General features: G+C 40.0%; 3 protein-coding genes and 1 long non-coding RNA gene across 6 annotated transcripts in view; 3 read left to right on the top strand and 1 right to left on the bottom strand.

The window, feature by feature from the left end:
- myo10l3 (myosin X, like 3) overlaps window positions 1-5,080 on the top strand; it is a 63,220-nt gene extending 58,140 nt beyond the window's left edge. For both annotated transcript variants that reach the window (XM_037109124.1, XM_037109125.1), the window contains 7 exons: window positions 497-794; window positions 904-1,111; window positions 1,234-1,370; window positions 2,082-2,205; window positions 2,286-2,741; window positions 2,886-3,077; window positions 3,754-5,080. In XM_037109124.1, the coding sequence (XP_036965019.1) occupies window positions 497-794; window positions 904-1,111; window positions 1,234-1,370; window positions 2,082-2,205; window positions 2,286-2,741; window positions 2,886-3,077; window positions 3,754-3,858 (1,520 nt within the window). In that variant the 3' untranslated portion in view covers window positions 3,859-5,080. The remainder of the gene's footprint in view (window positions 1-496; window positions 795-903; window positions 1,112-1,233; window positions 1,371-2,081; window positions 2,206-2,285; window positions 2,742-2,885; window positions 3,078-3,753) is intronic.
- A 1,433-nt stretch (window positions 5,081-6,513) lies between these two features.
- Window positions 6,514-11,173, top strand: pttg1ipb (PTTG1 interacting protein b). Its single transcript, XM_037109126.1, has 7 exons — window positions 6,514-6,706; window positions 7,081-7,136; window positions 7,246-7,354; window positions 9,018-9,120; window positions 9,527-9,592; window positions 9,966-10,012; window positions 10,401-11,173. Exons 1-7 carry the CDS (start codon window positions 6,589-6,591, stop codon window positions 10,442-10,444), a joined length of 543 nt encoding a protein of 180 aa, XP_036965021.1. The 5' UTR covers window positions 6,514-6,588; the 3' UTR covers window positions 10,445-11,173.
- A 118-nt stretch (window positions 11,174-11,291) lies between these two features.
- LOC119025513 lies at window positions 11,292-13,587 on the bottom strand. 2 transcript variants are annotated; one of them, XR_005076838.1, is made up of 3 exons: window positions 13,402-13,587; window positions 11,705-11,856; window positions 11,292-11,491 (listed from the first exon to the last, which is right to left on the bottom strand). It is a non-coding gene; the product is annotated as an uncharacterized LOC119025513 (long non-coding RNA). The 2 variants fall into 2 exon arrangements; XR_005076839.1 differs by lacking the exon at window positions 13,402-13,587 and adding an exon at window positions 12,490-12,671.
- Window positions 12,814-16,377, top strand: sumo3b (small ubiquitin like modifier 3b). The gene is made up of 4 exons (XM_037109127.1): window positions 12,814-12,971; window positions 13,854-13,982; window positions 14,154-14,225; window positions 15,108-16,377. The coding sequence occupies exons 1-4, from the start codon at window positions 12,951-12,953 to the stop codon at window positions 15,171-15,173; spliced, it is 288 nt and encodes a 95-aa protein (XP_036965022.1). The 5' UTR covers window positions 12,814-12,950; the 3' UTR covers window positions 15,174-16,377.
- Window positions 16,378-19,137: the final 2,760 nt, after the last annotated feature.

Genomic DNA, 19,137 nt, shown 5'->3' with positions numbered 1-19,137 from the left:
CATTAATGCTGGATGCAAGAAGAAATCCAATTTTCCTGAAGGTTATGGAGAATAACCCCACTTCTCACTTGATTTAGTACCTCAGTTCCCTCAGTTCCCTGATGTTTTTAGTCTCCATCGCTTGATTCAAGTCTTCTTCAACACGGCGTGACATTCTTCTGGTAAATTATGGTCCCATTTAGGGTAAAACAGGTGATTAGATTATGATTGACAAGTAGCTACCTAGGCGTGTCCTCTGTCTGTCAGTCAGATCCAGTCAGGATATCCCCCCAGGCTCCACACTCTCACCCAAATATTGTCAGTTATGGCCCCAAAAAGCCAAGATGGCAATGGCCGTAATGCCAAACTCAAAGGTTCAGTCGTCCTCAAACCTCGAAGTGACACACTGGCACTGTAGTTTAAACGTTCTCTAATGTGATTTATACAATCACCTGTTAGTGCAGGTATAAAATAAAGAGGCTGTTTTGAAAATCCCCTCTCTGTCTGTCTCCTCTAGTGCAAAAGGAGAAGGGTTACACCAGCCTGCAGGACGAAGCCGTGAAAATTTTCAACTCGCTGCAGGAGATGGAGGCAGTGTCGGATCCCGTCCCAATCATCCAGGGAATCCTGCAGACTTGTCAGGACTTGAGGTCGTTGAGAGATGAGGTTTACTGTCAGCTGATCAAACAAACCAATCACGTCCCACACCCCAACAGTCCTGCCAACCGCGCCCACTGGCACCTCCTGACCTGTATGAGCTGCACCTTCCTGCCCAGCCGAGGCATCCTACGCTACCTCAAGTTTCACCTCAAAAGGTGCAGTGTATATTTAATGTTGTTCCATTAGATTCATAACAATCCTGTGGTCACACGTGACAGCTGGTTAAAACTACTTCACTGTCTTCTTCTCTTTATCTCTTTGCAGGGTTAAGGAGCTGTACCCCGGTACAGAGATAGAAATGTTCGCCCATTTCATTGGCGAGTCTCTGAAGAAGACCAAGACCAGGGAGTTTGTTCCCTCTCAGGAGGAAATCATGGCACTGCTCACCAGACAGGAAATGACCACCACAGTCTACTGCCACGGAGGAGGCTCCTGCAAGATCTCCATCAACTCACACACCACCGCTGGAGAGGTGAGCGAGCTGAAGTCAACACCACACATGCTGCTTCAAACGTTCCTCTGGAAGAATTACCTAAATTTGACAGTTTGCCTTCTTCTGATACAAACTTGTGATCTTGTGCGTGTTTTGCTCAGGTGGTGGAGAAGCTGATCCGAGGTCTGGCGATGGAAGACAGCAGGAATATGTTTGCACTCTTCGAACACAACAACACCATTGACAGAGCTGTGGAGAGCAGGGTGCTTGTGGCTGATGTTTTGGCTAAATTTGAAAGGTAGGCTATTCATGCTACAGCTATATATAATAATTCTGAAATTTAAAATGCAATAAGGCTCTCACATATTCTGTACTGCTTTTGAATATTTACTCTCCTGTAGAGCAGCATCATTTCATGCTGTCAACACACATGTAGGCATGATTTAGTCTTAGGTCAGAAATATACAAAATATTTAAATAAGTCAATATTGTATTGTGTACATTCAAAACATCACACATTTAGTAACGATATACATCTCAGCTATGTTAAAGGTACCCTGTGGAGTTTTTGGCCACAAGTGTTGTTGTCTGTTACAAGGATACGCAGAATGTGTTTTGGTGAGCAACGCTGACATTAAACAGCGGGAACTTTGTTTACAGGAAAACTCCACAGGGAATCTTTAATGACGCTGACTGAAAACAAGAATACAATACATTTTAGTCATTACCAAAACATTACCTGAAAGGTGCAATACGTAAGAATCAGCCACATTCAAATGGTCACTCCAAACAAATAGGGGGCAGCAGTTTGTGAGTCATGTTCTAGTGGTTCTTCCAAATTAAAGTTTCCTGCTATTTTCATGTTTTCATTAGAAATGCGCGTGTTCTAAATATTGGGGGGGGGCGTGTCCTCCGCTGTCCCTCTGAAATCTTCACCTATGCCTGTTTATGATGATAAGAAAGGACCAAAGCACAGAGATGTAAGTGAGGCTTGTGTCTGTCCCTTCAGACTGGCTGGCAGTGAGGAGGGTGAGGAGGACGGCCAGTGGAAACTCTATTTTAAACTCTACTGCTTCCTGGATGTGGAGAGCATGCCTAAAGAAGGAGTGGAGTTTGCCTTCATGTTTGAGCAGGTATGTTTTACTCTGTCCGTTACTGTTAATTCAGAGTCTTTTTGATGAGCTGGTGCTAAGATGATGTCCCGTCCGTTCAGGCCCATGAGAGCTTGACCCGGGGCCATTTCCCTGCCCGAGAAGAGACCCTGCAGCACCTCGCCGCGCTGCGCCTTCAGTTCCTATATGGCGACAAAGCTCGAGTCACCTGGAGTCTGGAGAACGTCTACCCCGTGGGCCGCCTGCGCAGCCGCATTCTCCAGTTTACCAAGGTGGGCGGAGCCTCGGGCTCAGGCCAAACTCTGGAGCGTCGGAGGACCAGCTTCCTGGACGGGACCCTGCGACGGGGGCTGAAGACGGGCTCAATGAAGAAGCAGCGCATGGAGGAGGAGCAGATGTTGGAGATGTGGGTGAAGGAGGAGATGTCTGCCACCAGGGCGAGCATCGTGGAGAAGTGGTCCCGCCTCAAGGGTCTGGACCAGCATCAGGCCATGCTCAAATACATGACCATCATCAAGGAGTGGCCCGGATATGGATCCACACTGTTTGATGTCGAGGTATTATAGACATTTTTTTTAATATATTTTGTGGACTGAAAGATTAAACAAGAAAATAATCAGCAGATTATTTGATAGTAAAAATGATCATTCACTGCACACACTGAGGGATCTTCATGTTTTCCTGTCCTTGTTTCTTTCCAGTGCAAAGAAGGAGGCTTCCCTCACGATCTCTGGCTGAGTGTGAGCGCTGAAAACGTGTCCGTCTACAAGCGAGGCGAGCCCAAACCTCTGGAGACCTTCCCGTACGAGCACATCATTTTCTTTGGCGCTCCGCAGCCCTGCACCTACAAGATCACTGTGGACGAGAGGGAAATGTTCTTTGACACGCCGCAGGTACGTCATGTCTTCTGTCATGAGTGGAAGCAGAATTTGGTCTTTTCAGCGGGTGAAGAAATACTCTGTAGTTCTTTAATGAACAGTAGAGCAAAGGGCAATAAATTCAAATTAAAGCCGCAGTCTTGAGCTCTATCTGCTCCAGAGGCTGAGAAATAAAGGTCTTGGTGAACGTTGGCGATTCTGTCACATTTTTCAGAAAACCCTCAGGCTTTAGGACAGTGGTGTCAAACTGATCCAGTAAAGGGCCATGTGGCTGCAGGTTTTCATTCCAACCAAGCAAGAACACACCTGATCCAAATCAGGTGTGTTCTTGCTTGGCTGGCTGATTGGTTGGCTGATCCAAATCAGGTGTGTTCTTGCTTGGTTGGAATGAAAACCTGCAGCCACATGGCCCTTTATTGGATCAGTTTGACACCACTGCTTTAGGAGGTGTGTTTAAACCGTGCCTCAGGTAATAGACTTTCAGTGGCAGGTCTTCATAGATTAATGGACACACAGCAAGTTTTGTCAGTAAAACTGTAAATAAAATTCAACCAAATGTTCAAGACATAAGCCAATTTCTTCCTAACACTGGAGTGTTTTTTACTTAAATTTGCTTCTAAAAAAAGATGTATATGTGTCTGTTTATCTTCTCTTCTTGCTGATCGTGTGTTTCATCTGTACACCTCTCCAGGTCGGAGAGATCACAAAGATCATGAAAGCCTACATAAACATGATCGTGAAGAAGCGCTGCAGTGTGAAGTCTGTGTCCAGCTATGGAAGCAACTGGATCAGGTGATTGACTCGACAGAGGGCATTAAACTGGACTCAGCCACAGTTCACCTGATGGAAAACAAGCAGGCGTGGATCGAGGACGCAGAAAGGGGATCAAAACACCTGGACAGACATTTCGTTTCAGAGCTTTCGACTTCTAATGCAGACAAACTCCATCCAGGAGGAAAGTCTTTTCCGTGGAGACGCAGGTTTTTGTTGTGGCAGCAAAGCAGGAACGTTGAATCATCTGCACCATCTTAAGCTTTAAAGCCCCGAGTTTTGCTTCCTTCCATTTAGTCTCCAAACATGATTCTCACATTCGTTATAGTTACACTGATCATTTCTCACATCCTACTTGAAATATACTTCAGGTTTCTTTCATGTTTTTTTTTTTCTTTTTAAATATCCAGATTAACAAGTCGGAGCTTGCTCTCTTTTCTACCAAACCCTCACAATATTACATCTGAATTATGACTTATTGTTACGACTCAATTTCTTTAAAATTAGTTTAAAAAAATGAGTTGCAGCAGCAAACAAACCTTTAATCAAGAGTTAACTCTCTAGATATTGCTCCCCATTTTAATGAATGTTCTCCTGGATGGAGATTCCCTCAGGTTAATGTGTAATATAACTGTCCCAGGGAGATTTCCACCTTCATCTTGCCTTATTTAAATTGTATTCTAAGTATCCTGGACTAAACGATTCAGTTGCAGCCTTTCAGGAATGGAATATAAATTTTGGGGATTTCAGTGCCCTTTGTCAGTGGTAGTTACGGCTTCCACTGGTGCGTTTGCCTCTTACAAGTCAAATAAATGCAACAAACAAAAAAAAATTCAAACACGAATAGCCACTGCATCCTTGGAGAGGCGACGTCTGTAACCACTGCAGTCAAGTATTATCTCAAAAAGCATTAATTACTAAAATCAGTCAAGCTGTTTGTGCTTCTCTACCAGAATGAATGCTTCGTGTTGAGCCGTTGTATCGATGTGTTTGTAGCTAAAACTGATGTTGAGAAAAAAAAAGCAGGATATTTCTTATTTAGTGCATCTGTGTCTGAAAGATTGTTCTCCTGCAGCGATGTCAGAGGCCACGTGAGGGTCGGGTATTTATTTATTGAAGTATCAGTGGGTGGAGCGATATGAGTGTGGTGAACAGTGTGCTGGAAATGTACTGATGCAGTTGTCCCAGGACTTTTCTATTATTTGTGCATTCAGGGACACAGAATTGCAGATCCAAAAGAAATCAAGTTGTTCATAACGTAGCGTTGGTTTTCTCCATTTTGTGCCCAGTTTCTGAGCTCTTCTGTCATCATAAATTTATCGAAGCGTGTTGCCGTCAAAACCCAACACCCTCAGTTCCTTGTATTATCTTTGCTATGTCCGCTCCTCCACTGTAAATGAACACAAAGGAGTCTGTGCCAGTCGACTTACAGTATAGTTCATGATAAGGTCCAAACATAACAAGCTTAGTATTTACCTCACATTGCATCACTGTCTTCCATCATCGCTCTCCAATTGTTACTCACTTAGGCGATCTGGTCAGCTGCCGGCGGCCACACCAGAGACTGATCTTGCCATTGACGATGACTGTATTTCTGAGGTTTCTGATTGTTTTGAAGAAAGGAAAAAAAAAAAAAATCAGAAAAATGTTTTATATCAGAATTTAAAGATGCTTTAATAAATTATTGTATTTCAAAGAGCTGTCCTGTTTGATTATTGTGTCACACTCTGGTCTTTGAAATGGTTCGTGCAGTAACTAAGCTGAGAGGTCACCACAGTGAGACAGCTGATACCTTACAGTCTTACTTCGAGCAACCAAAGCAAGAAATGCACCCGTTTCTCCACCTGCACGCCACTTTATTTTTTTTGTGAATTAAATGGAAACACTAAAAATAAAACAACAAAATGAATGCGTTCCCAGTTTAAAGCTCTGCATCTACAGGGTGCATTGTTATGCCTGAGGTCACACAGCAGTAAATACATTGTACACAGACACAGGTGTTTCCACTTATTGTGCCTGATTAGACCAGACTCAGTTGGATCTGTTGCACATGTGAAAGATTCAGCGCGCTGTAAAAAGAAAGGAAACACGAAAGACAGAAATCTTACAGAATTTGTCATTTTTATTTCACAAAAGTTTCCTGTATTTTTCAAAGAGGCATGATAGAAACACAATTACAAAACCAAACTGTGTTTACATGTTTAATGTAAATATATATAAAAAAATCTTTTAGTGTAAGTAACCATTAAATATCCATTATTTTTTACAGGAAATGTACCAAGTTTACAGAGGCCCTTTAAAGTTTCAGCAAAAAACATTGAAATGTGTATGAAATGTTTTATTGACCAGCTACTAGAGTTACATTACAGTTGTTTAATTCAGTTTCTTTAAATCTAATGAGCTGTCAGCAGGATTTCTAAAAAAGTATCTAATTGTCTAAAATAGTTATCTAAAAAAAATTATATTACTGATGTCTGCATTGAAAACATGCAAACGTTGAGTGGGGAATTAATAAAATAGTTTACGAGTCATTAACCATTCATTTAAGCCAATAAGTTCTCTACATATATGGATCACGTTCTCACACGACTGCAGATGTTTCTCTGTGCAGCTGTTTCATGACGCCAGCGTCAGGAGTTCATGACGTCAGCCCTGGTCACCCCGGGCCCACCCTCCTCGAGCCTCTCTCTCTCCCCTCACACACACACACACACACACACACACGTTAGTTTGTTCCTCTTCCTCACGCCAGTCGATGGTCTCAGCTCGCCTCACGATGTCGGGAGTTTGCGGAGCCTCGCTGCGTGTGTTCGTGTTCACTTTCTGCGGTGTTCTGCTGAGCTCAGAGGCGCAGACTCCTTCTCCTGCTCCGGGTGAGTTTCCTCTGCTTCTTCTGTTTTTTTTTGTTTTTTTTAAACTTTCTCTGTTGTGCTTTGTTTTTTGTCCGGCCGGAGTCAAGTCAGGAGGTTTGTCACATGACGGCAGCAGAACAGGATTTTCGCCGATCATATGAACAAAGATAATCGTATTATTCATGGTAAGAAGTTGTATAGAAGCAACTTCGCTCTGTTTCTCTTGGAGCAAAGTGTGTGAGTCACTGTGGACTTTGTTGTTGCAAGGACTGCTGATTTGTCCACTGTGGGCAGAAAAATTCAACCTCCAGCTGGATTTTATTATTTTATGTCTTCTCCTGCACATAAGTGCACCAACCTCCAGTATAACACACCTCAATCTCTCTGTGTTTCAGTTCCTTGTGCCCTGAAATCCAACACCTCCTGTTCTGACTGTCTGCAGAATGTGGCAGTAAGTCAAACACTGCAACAGTCTCTAGTTCTGTGACTGAGCTGTGACTATACCAAAGACAAGACACTAAGCACTGTGTTTGTTGCTGTTTTTTTTGTTGTTGTTACAGTGTTTGTGGTGCGAACCAACCAAACTATGCCTCGACTACCCAGTGGGAAAGATCCTGCCCCCCAGGAGTGTCTGTCCCCTGAACGACGCCCGGTGGGGGGTGTGTTGGGGTGAGATAGGCCCCAGATAACAATCAAATCTGGGTCAAATATATTTTGTTTTTAATGAAATGGCAATTATTTTGATTCAAGAAGCTGAAACAAGTCCCCTGATAAGCAATTAATTAATGACTTGAGTTGGTTTTCAAGCAAAAAAACATTACCATGATATTATCTAGTTGCGGCTTCTCGATTGTGGGGCTGCTTTTCTTTCTTCTATCTCTCCAACACAAGACTTATTGCACCTTTAACCTCAAGCTAAGAGTAAGTCCACTGGTCAAAATTGGGAAAACGCACAGAAAACAATTAAAAATTGAGTGAAAATGTTTCTAAAAGGTTAAAGGGGCAATATGTCTTGTGTTGGCTAACTGTGCTAACAAGCTAGCGGTAGATACAGTCATAAACAGCACACAGTTAGCTTCTCTTAGTTATCTAGTTACAGCTTCTCTGTCATAATGCTCTTCTTTCTAACTGGAGAATAAAGTGAATACTTTAAAGTTTTGGCATGTAAGTCGCACAAAAAAGAGCCATTTAAACACCTCATGTCATAATCTGTGAGTTACAAGTTAAAATTTAGATCAGTCAACTGGTCTAAAAGAAAGATAACACTCAGAAAAGTGGTCTAAAGGTCCCGAGCCAGGATTGTAAACACCTAATTTCCAGCTAGCTGCCCGGTTAACTGTGCTAACAAGCTACCTGGAGCTATAATCATAAACAGTATACAGTAAGCAGCGATAGCTACTCATAGTTTTCAAGCAAAAATTTTAAAAAAAATCCATTATAGCTTCTCAATTGTGATGCTGCTTTCTTTATTACCGGATGAAGTGAAAGTTTTAGTCACATAAGAAAGAGTAATTTGAAGACTTTGTGTTGCGATCAAGTGAATTGTTAATAACACGTTTAAACTTAGACTAGTTGACTAGTCTAAATGTAATGAAACACTCAGAAAACATTCAAATTTGAATAAAATGTTATCTAAAAGGTTAACGGTCCACATATACCCTGTTGTAGAGATATCTACTGAAGTTAGCATGCTAATAATAGCTCTGGTCCTGAAAACCTCTTTCCTCCAGTGGTCCAAAGATCCTAAGCTAGGAGTGTAAACACATTCTCCCTGGCTAGCTGCATGGCTAACTGTGCTAAATAGCTATCTGCAGCTACAGTCATGAACAGAATACAGTTAGCAGAGATAGCTGCTCTTAGTTTTCAAGCAAAAATACCAAAGGTTAAAGGTGCAATATTTATCCTGTTTTCTTCCAGTGGAGTAAAGTTCCTGAGCCAGCGGTGTGAACAACTACTCTCCGGCTAGCTGCGTGACTAACTGAGCTAACAATTCTTACATATTCCATCTTTAACAATGTTGATATTATGGCTTGGATGTTGAAAAGTAGAAAAGTTAAGCAGTGTTGTTTGCACTAATAACAAACACTGAGTTCTAAAGCAACATTTGACTAGGAGGACTTTCCAAAATGGGTCTGTACATTAATGAACTGAAAATAATGTTTTAAACTAGTTAATTAAAGCCTTATCGTGTAGGACTTTAGATAAAGTCATTAGATGCTTTAGCTGGTTTAGGTTTAAAAAGAGGTAACACATTTGGTTTCTGTTCCACAGGATATGACACATTTAAACTTTAACTGAATCGCATTGTTTCCTCTTTCTTTGTGATTTCCAGTTAACTTCCAGATTTTGATCATCACCGTGTCAGTGGTGGCTGGCGTCATCATTATCGGCGCTTTTGTTTGCTGCCTCTGCTGCTGCAAGTGTGAGAAAGTCGGGTAAGCGGCATTGAGTCTCGTCGAGCGTTTGCTGTGAAATCTGGATCAACATGGAAGGAGGAGGACGAGGGGGAAACACAATGGGCTGTTTTTGTGCGAGGCGAGGCTGATACCGCTGTCTCCTAAAGCCTGCCAGAATTTGTAACTGTGGTTTAGCTCTGAAAGTAACATTGCTATTTTTATTGAGCTAGTTAATTTGACAATGGGTGTTGGATGAAGAGGAGACGCTGATGTTTTTGGTCATACTAATCAATTCTTGGACTGATTCATTGACTGACTGATGTATTACTATTGCCATTCATATTGCAATGTAATCTATTATGTACAAAAACATTACTATTCTGATTACTGATATGATACATTATACAATAATAATAAAAAAACATTTAATGTTGTCATATTCCAGGAACAAGAGAGAAGACGCAAAGCTGGAACGACAGACCCGTATGAGGAAGGCTCGTCAGAAAGAGAAGTCAGTTACCAATTTAACTACACTTATTCTGTCACTCAGTAAAGAATATAACCATAAAAATTCTCTTTCACTCTGTCTGCACTCTTCAACATGCAGATAAACATTTATTTTGATCAAAGTTTATTCTCTAAAATGTGCAGAAAGAAAAACACTGTTGAACTGTTTTAACATTACAATGTAGTTCTATTAGTGTAAATGTTATTTCATTGATCATTCATCATTCTGTAAATGACAAATGATGAGTTTTCATTGTCATTTTAAACATGAAACTCTGGTTTTGGCATGTGCCATCGTGGATTCAGACACTGTAGTCGTGGGTGCGACCAGTGTTCTCTGTCGTCTTGACAATTTGTCTTTGTTTCAACCCCAACAGGAGAACAGAAATGCAGCTGAGACATGATGAAATCAGGACGAAATATGGTGAGACACATTTCTTGTTCGACTCGTGTGAGTGGGTTAATACATGGAAATGTGGAATGTCAAAGATGCTTGCATTCATTAAAGCTGTGTTTACATGCACAGTGATGAAACAGTTGAATTAATGACAGCGCAAAAGGCAGGTTGAGGGAAACATAAGACTTAATAAGATTAATAAAGAGGTATGTTAATGATGAATCAAGGGAACAACAAAGGAGTCTTTGACAATAAAGAGGGGAAAAAAGCAACATAAGAACAACAGATTTGGTTCAGTAGCGCCATCTACTGGAGAACATTTACTTTGTTTACTGATGCACATTAAATTACACATTTTCTGACCACAATGTTAATTTCACAATTTAAAATGTTAATCTTTCCATTGTTCTTTCAGGTCTGGCAAAGGGAAATCCATACGCCCGAATGGACGATCATTAAGAAGAATCCCAGATGATATTCCTTTAAAAAAATCCCTTAAAATGATCTCACTGATGTCATACGTGATATAAATGTAGCATAAGATAAACTGTGATTATCTGATTGGACTTCAGTGTTAGTGAAAGATGCTCTGAAATGATTATGATACTATATGTTTTGAAGGTGATCGCTTCACCTAATGTTTTGTTCTTGTTTTTCACATTCCTCTCCGCTTTATACTAGATTAATATTTTTTATGCTTCATTCTGATGTCAGTGATTAAAAATCCATTCAGTTAACTTGTTTCACTGTCCATACGGGAAACTAGATGTCAGGGCACAACTGCAAAAACATTTTGCCCACCATGATGTTGTTTGTGATGATTGTTTTATTTTCATTTGTTTCGTGCATAAAATGCAGAATTGTTGGATTTCAACAGCTTCAGATAAGTACATGTGGTGCTTCTTTTATAATAACAGTTTAATTTTTATAAAATATTTTTCATGCACACCGTTTTACTGATTGCAATTGATGCCTAAGGTACAACATTTATTTTGTGTAAAAAATCATTTACAACATGTAACATTTTACAGTTTTCTATTCCATCTGCTGATAAAGTATCAGAATCACAAACTTTCTCGGGTAAAAGAGAAGTGTGTTCTTGAACTACGTATGAGACATTGTGATTTTTGTGCAGCTGTTGATAAAAACAAATTGTGACCAATTTAATATTAAATGGCTAAGATTTTTTGTTTTTTGTTCTTTAATTGTACATCAATTCCCAAACACACGACATCCCCAACCCACCCAAACACAAAGACAGCAACATGAGGGGTCAGCAGAAATGCAAACAGGCTTTTGGGAGAATAAAGAACGAAACTCATTACACAATCAATTCAGTCCTCCACCTCACACTGTCATTTGCAGCAATACTTTTCATCCCTAATCACACGTCCTATACAACCTCTCATCACCCTCATAAAAAGGAAGTACTCCATGCATGATGCAGTTCCTGAGAATAATTTGCTGTTGAAGCATTATAGTCATCTTGGCCCAGCCCTTTGATTACTGTGGGGAAGCAGATAAAACACACAGTCAACCAAACAATACAAATAATCTCTAATTCCACATCTATATAATGTATAACTGAGGGCCAATAGTACATAAGTAAATTTTTAAAAAAATAATTGTATTAGCCTTACACAAAAATCCTTAAGACTAGATTTTAGTTCATATGAAATATTCTGTTTTTTGTTTTTTTTTGTGGATAAAAATGGTTACCGTTTTTGGTGACCAGGTGTCCCACTTAAGGTTGGACTGCACATCATTCTTATCCTTTGTCCCTGTGTCCCACATATTGAGACAATGCCCCACATCTTTAGTTTTCAATAGTCAAACCACTGTGGGAAAGAAATCTGGCTTATATCCAGTGGCTGTGAAGAGAACAAAGTGAAGGTTGTCATCATGGTATTTATTTTGTTTTATGTCATTTATAAAGTAAATTACCATCAAGTTTTGTTTTAAACTGCTCGGTGAACTAGTCTTCCTCTAACATGCATCACCAACGACAACATGGCCGTGGCCTTGGCACAGAAAAAGGTGCAAATAACTATAAAGCTGGTCAAATAGACAACTGCAGTTATGTGAAAACTTAAAATTATGTGACCAGCTCTACAAAGTTTAATTTACAGGTTTTGCTGACTGTTAAATGAGACAACATCCCCAGTGCAACATCTGTTTGTGTAGTCTTTATAATTTCATATTATCACAGTCTTGTATTTCATTAGCTTTATGACAAACTGTGACCTTAATGGCTTTTATCTATCTTTTAGATTGACAAACATCACAAGTGTAGTTCAGAGCAAACATGGCTCCTTATTGGCTAGCTCAGTTAGCTCTTTGGGAATACTGCTAGCTGGTTAGCATGCTAACTTCAGAGGATATCTGTGCAACACAAATACATAATTGCAGACCGTGGTTTTAAGTTAGCACTGTTACTTTCTTTACACTCAATAGTTAGCAAGAACAAAATATATGTGACATATGATGTTAAGGTATGAAGTTACCTGGACATTATATCAAAATTGTGGACAACATCATACCATTGCTAACATATCCCACATTATCCCACACATATACTGTTTGTTTTGTTTGGTCATGGTCATATTATAACCATAATATTTGTGGTCGGTTTGTTGTGCGTCTGTCCCCCACTGAGGTGCAGTTTGAGATTAGTTGCTTGACTGTTTGTGTTTTCAGTTTACAGCTCATGAGTTTCCCCTGGCCTGCTTTGCAGTTGGGCCCCTTTTGTTTTACCTATCTCGCGTGCACGCGCAAATCATCCCTGCGCGCACACGTATCCGCGGCCCCGAGTAAAGAGCGGACCACGTGACCGTTTTGGTCGAATGGCATTTTAAATGTGAGTGCGCGCTCCTGGAGCAAAGGAGAGAGCCGGAGGAGCTGATAACCCGCCGCACAGCTAGCAGCCTGTCTCCACGCTTAAAGAAATCCCTGGGAAAACAGCACAATGTCTGAAGAAAAGCCAAAGGTCAGTACTGCGTTTCTCTACCGTGAATGTCATGTTTGCTCGTTAAAGCCGGTTGCTAGTTTAACGTTAGCACGGGCTGCTAAGCTAGCCCCGTCCCCAGGCTGCACACACCGCATTTGAGCGGGTCGAGGCAGAAAACAAAGGTTGACCAATTTGCGGATCTTTTTGGTTTTAGGCGCATACTTCAGGGTTTGCACCGAACCACAGATATCAACATCCACTCCTGCTGGCATATGGTTCACCGTCAAATTGAGATAGGTTAGCCAACGTCGGTTTAGGAGATGGCGAGTGAAATGAATGGTTGTTTTCCTCTCATTTGCGCCATTGTGGCTTTCTGCGCCAGTTTGAGCACGGGCTAGCTTGCTATGCTAACCCTGGGAAGAGCCCAGAGGACTGTGTGTGCGCGGTGTGTTTGGCTGGTGAAGCCCACCTTCCAGACCAGCCTCCTCTTATTAATGAAAGCTAACTTAAGTTAGCTCCCCGGCTGGTTAAGTTGAAGTTTTAACGCCAAGTTAACTGTAACCGGTGTTCACATCAACGCGACCTGGTGCTGATCACGTCGGTGCGTCGGCGTTTGCTTGTAGTAACAGACGGTGTTTAAAACAGGAAGAGAAGCGTCTTCATTAATGCCTCCTCCTTACCTTTTACAATGCACATTCATCTGCGTCTTTCTCGCCTCCGCTGTGCATGTGAACATGTGTGGTTAAGGGGCTGGATTCATTCGCCGCAGATTGCATGATGAAGTTGGTATCACTCCTGTCGGTACAAGGAGCCACCGACACACTGAGGTGGTCGACAGCCTGCAGATGATCTGACCCCAGGTCGATGCTGAACGCCGGTATGTTGACGGTTTTATTCATTTATTTTTTGTTGTTGTTGCAGGAAGGAGTGAAGACGGAGAACGACCACATCAACCTCAAGGTAGCTGGTCAGGATGGCTCAGTGGTACAGTTCAAAATAAAAAGGCATACCCCGCTCAGCAAACTAATGAAAGCATACTGCGAAAGACAGGTAAGTTTATTCCAAATGTCTCAAACATGAACCATTTTAATGTCCTGTGTGTGATGATGTGACGACTAACAACAGTATATCAGATCAAGCAACTGTCATTAAATTGATTTGTTGAGAATTAACTGGATGCAAAATCTAACTTATGCTTTCTGTCTGTCCTTTCCTTCACAGGGATTGTCAATTCGTCAGATAAGGTTTAGGTTTGATGGACAGCCAATAAATGAAACCGACACACCTGCACAGGTTGGTGACCGCTGGACTCATGGGGTCGAGTCATGGAGATGAATATTTACTGATCAGTTTGTTTTAGTGATGGGAAAACACTAGCTAAGATACATGTTGATGTTCCTGCCCATGACTATGGATGAGATTAATGTGGTCTGGTTACTTGCATACAACAACAAATTTAATCGAATCAGCTGTGAGACACAAACGATAAGCAATTTTACATCATGCGTTCACTGTGCATTTGCGTCAACTACCCCACTGCAGCAGATGTGAATTTTGTTTTGGGCCTGGTCATTGTGATTGAGATGTTGTTATATGTAGCATTTTCACATTTGTGACAGTTTATTTATTTATTTATTTTTATATATATATATATATATATATATATATATATATATATATATATATATATATATATATATATATATATATATATATATATATATATATATATATATATATAAATAAAATAAAATAAAATAAAATAAAATAAAAATAAATAAATAAAATATTCACAGCATGGCATTTGGAGATATGATTATACAGCATCTCATTGCACATTAGGTGTCAACTACATGCTTGTTATGTTTTGTGACTGCATCTTGCATGGTTGAGACTTTATTGCATTGAAAGGGTATATGATTAAGGGTATTTTGCCCAAATTGCACATTTCTTTAAACTGGATGAATGTTTATTACAGATTGTATTTGTTTAATCTGTGTGGAAATGATTATAGATGGTGGGACAGTTTATGGTGAAATGCCCTGTTGAAGACACATTGAGGGCTTCATACCTGGCTCTGCCTCCATGAGAAAAAAAGCCTTTACATTTGCTGTGGAATGAATCTTATCTGTGCTTTTGAATTACTAATGTGTAATTTTGTTATTTTGGTTCCAGCTGGAGATGGAGGACGAGGACACTATTGATGTATTTCAACAACAGACGGGAGGAGTCTTTTCTTAAGTGGGACGTGGACTCTTTGAAGAACATCCACACCTTTTTTTTTTTCTTTCTATGTTGTAATTGTTTATTTCTGTTTTTACTTCGTTCTTTTTTTCCCCACTGTGCTTGGCTAAACGTCAGGCTCCTCACAACATAAAAGAGAGTAGTAGGAGTTCGTTTTTTTTCTTCATTTGGGGCCAAATCCTAACTTTGAGATGCAGGGTAACTTTTTTAAAGACATGTTTTAGATAAATGGATGATTTTGAAATTGTCCAAGGCAGGGACACATCTCAGCTCAGATTTGGCTCATAATGAAAAAAACTTGCTGTTCTTTTGTTGTTGAGATGACCTCCTGCATGTCTCATAAACCATAAGCTGAACTACATGCCAAAATCTTTTTTTGTTTTCTTTTTGTTTAACTTTTCCAGATTGTTGTAAACATTGAAATTCAGGATGGGTTCAACTAGTTTTAATTCATGTACTTGATTGATTGCTATGTGGAAAACTGCTGGAAAGGAGCTTGTGGTTTCTCTCCATAGATGCTAAAGGCGCTATGCCATTTTTCTAATGTACATTTTAGCTGTCTCTTTTGTTTGATAAACAGTTAATGACTTTGTTGTATCATGCCCATTTTACCTTCAACATTTGCTAAGAAAAATGTGGATAAAGATCCATATGGATGGTTTACCTCAATACTGTCACCCTCAATGCAGATTTGACTGAATGGAAAATAAAGTACAGCAATGTTTTTGGACCAAAAAGCTAAATGAATAGTGTTCTTTTTATGACAGGGTTTGGTTAATATATACATTGATGTTAAGGGTTTACTGCGACTGTATCAGTGGTCTTTGTGGTTGCACAGCAGGAGAACTTCTCTTGATGTGTAAATTAATTTTCTTTCAACCTTTTCAGGACTTACAATAAAATATAATTCACCTTTTACCAGTGCAGATATTGAGTGAGCTCATCTATGTTTATATATACTTCGTACATCACTGTATAAACAAACATTGAGTCAATGCTGTGATGTCGATTTGTCCATCAACCTATCCAACCATTATCCACAGATGCTTAGTTTGTGTTGACTCTTGTGTGTTGGTAGAAATCTTGTTTTATAAGAATGTCTGCCTTCATTTTAAAAGTTCACATTGGCAGATATTCCACTTTTTTTGTACATTATTTGTTGTCCCTATACTGTATACAATAAATATAGTTTGATACTCAGCCTCTTGAATTATATGTGACCTTCCAGTTGTGTGAATCGGCTATAAAAATTCATATTTTTGCCACAGAATTCAGTGTAAATGTGAAATATTCACATCGTGGGTGTAAATGAAGCCATTAAAAGGTTAAAGGCAGGACTCCTGACTGCATGTTGAAATGATCTCTCCTAACCGTGGTGGCTCAATCTGTGGTCACTGTCTCATGTAACTAGAGGTGCAAATAAACAGTCTGCCCACTGAGTTTATGTTACTGTGGAAACTTAAGTCATTGTCTCCAGATGTGAGGCCTTGGAACAGAGGTCAATCTGTCCAACTCCAGAATTAGATGATATTATTATAGTCTCCCTTGAAAAGGCTTGCGGTATTAAAGGAAAAGTTCACCCAAAAATGACTTTATTTAATTACCTACTCACCCTCATGTGAATGGGAAGTTGTGTGAAGTTTTGTCATCCACAAAACCTTTCTGGAGCTTCACAGTGAAACAGTGTTGTTGCATATTTGTTGAGAAAAGCGGATGAGGCACACAGCAAAACATAATCTAAGACTGCAGAAGCCTTGACATCTCAAACTGATTTGAAAAAAGACGTTGCTTAACTTACAAAGTGAAGTTCAGCTTAAGCAGCCACTTCGAACAGGGTGCAAGCTAACACTTAGCTTAGTAGTAATGTTGTTTAGCTTTACAGTGAAGATTTTGACTTAAATGTGTAACTAACATTTTTTAAATTACTTTTGGATCTGAAGACTACAATTATGCAAGCTAAGGTGTATGGGGTCATATTATACCTATTTTTTTTTACCTCTGGAGAGGAGGTCATGTCTTCACCCATGTTGGTTGGTTTGTTGCTTTGTCAACAGGATGATACAAAAACTACTCAATGGATATCCATGATACTTGGATGGAGGATGGATCTTGGCCCAGAATAGACGCCCTTTAATCTTTGGTGGAAGTCCCAATACAGGGACGAATAAAGATTATTTTTTCTCCATTGGGGGATAGGACGTTTTTTTCCTATGTGTTTAATTCTCAGGGAATAATTCATGGATTATGATGGGGAAAAAAATCAGGTCTATTTAGGTGGCTGGTATCTGTGAGTGAATACACTTTAATGCAGAACCTAGATCTGATGAGTTTATATGATGGTTAACCATTGTATACTGGATTAGACTTGATTAAATGGTACTGTTGTTAAGTACAATTTAGTTTATCCTTTTATGTTTTAAAAGTCCCAATATACTTCTGTTGATTAGTAGAATGCTGCAACGCTGTTTTGTTGTGAAGCTCCAGAAACACAACTTTCTATTAGCATCCATTGAGTAGATAATGACTGGGTATTCATTTTTGGTTTGATTGTTCCTTTAACCTGAATATACTAGAAAAAGTTCATGTGTTTATATTTCAGCAACCTGATGCAGCGAGCAATACACTTAACATACATTAGAGGGCGTCATTGTCCTGATGATTAAGAGGATCCCCGCACGTGATTTACTCGTCTCCAGTCCTTAAATTAAAATACAAAGATACATTTGTTGCTCCACTTCAGCCTTGTGAGGGCCATAACTCCATGAGTCTTCTCTTATTTAAGAGGACTTCATTTCACAGATGTTTCTTAACTGTGTGGCCAAATGAACTCCCTGCGAGGCTCCTCACACACTGGTCTGATTGTGCTGCCTTTATTTTTGGCATCTCCTTTGCATTTTATATTTCCTGGTGGAGATATCTGAAGCCGTGCATATTCCCCCAATCCTCTCAGAGATGCAGCTGCAAGGTACCCCCTCCACCACTCATACACCCTCTGGCTTCTGATGCACAGCCGCTTGGACAGATATATGTTGTGTTTGGTGGGGTGTTAATGCGTGTTTAAAGCATTTCATGACAGTCTGCTTCGTTCTGCCTTCATGGTGCCATTTTCCAAAATCACCTGCAAGGATTCACTGAACCTGAGAGGCCTCCTGGAAAGAGGGACAGGGCCAAAGACAGTAATGAATCATTATTATACACACAGACAAGAGTCCCATCTTCACATTGTGTTTTTTGTTTCTGTGTGGGTCACCATCAGCTGTGTCAGGGACGCCTGTTAAGGCAACACATACCCTCGATTGTTTCTTCACTGCAGTTAATGCAGGGACACTTTGTGTTATCGTTATTGTTTTACAGCTCATTCATTGTCTGTCTGACGCCATGCACTGCACGGCTCTGCTGTCAGCGTACAGTAAGCTCCATTTGTTTATTATTGTGACAAGATAATAGGTGGATTACTGAGCCACTCATGTGTATGTAAAACAAGAAAGGAATGGTTATTTTCACATTAAAAACAAATGTGTATTCTGTGAGTTTATGTTCATATGAATAACTAACATAGACTTGTATTAATATGTATAGTAAAGACATATTTGCATATGAACTTAGAGTCTCTTGATGAATGAAACTCTGCATCCCTTCCTTTACGGATTTGATTTCCAAATAAGCAAACCATGGTCATCAATTCAATACTGACCCTTACCATGGTTACCAATGTTTTCATTACTGTAAAAGAGAATAACCATGACCTATGTCAACATGTAGCTGTGAGAGAGTTTTCTTCAAACTATGACAGAGAACGATCTCAGGAGAGTTTCTAACCCTCAAACAATGCATGCTGGGAAATCTGATAATATGCTGATCATGGCCAAGAGCTTTAGACCGGGCCTGACTGGGGCAAGCAGATTAGCATGCTAACTTTTGCGTGACACAATAAATAAACATCATCATGTCAAACTGTTAT

This window comes from Acanthopagrus latus, chromosome 9 (assembly GCF_904848185.1).
Source record: "Acanthopagrus latus isolate v.2019 chromosome 9, fAcaLat1.1, whole genome shotgun sequence".
Taxonomy (NCBI): Eukaryota; Metazoa; Chordata; class Actinopteri; order Spariformes; family Sparidae; genus Acanthopagrus; species Acanthopagrus latus.
Note: the sequence above shows the minus strand (reverse complement) of the source record. Positions and strands in the feature narration are given on the sequence as shown.

Bases quoted from the DNA above. Each gene is read 5' to 3' on its own strand.
- pttg1ipb (XM_037109126.1), top strand. From the start codon at position 6,589: ATGGTCTCAGCTCGCCTCACGATGTCGGGAGTTTGCGGAGCCTCGCTG. The intron at 7,137-7,245 runs GTAAGTCAAACA...TTGTTGTTACAG, and splicing joins ACTGTCTGCAGAATGTGGCA to TGTTTGTGGTGCGAACCAAC. The intron at 9,121-9,526 runs GTAAGCGGCATT...GTCATATTCCAG, and splicing joins TGCAAGTGTGAGAAAGTCGG to GAACAAGAGAGAAGACGCAA.
- sumo3b (XM_037109127.1), top strand. From the start codon at position 12,951: ATGTCTGAAGAAAAGCCAAAG. The intron at 12,972-13,853 runs GTCAGTACTGCG...TTGTTGTTGCAG, and splicing joins TGTCTGAAGAAAAGCCAAAG to GAAGGAGTGAAGACGGAGAA. The intron at 14,226-15,107 runs GTTGGTGACCGC...TTTTGGTTCCAG, and splicing joins AAACCGACACACCTGCACAG to CTGGAGATGGAGGACGAGGA.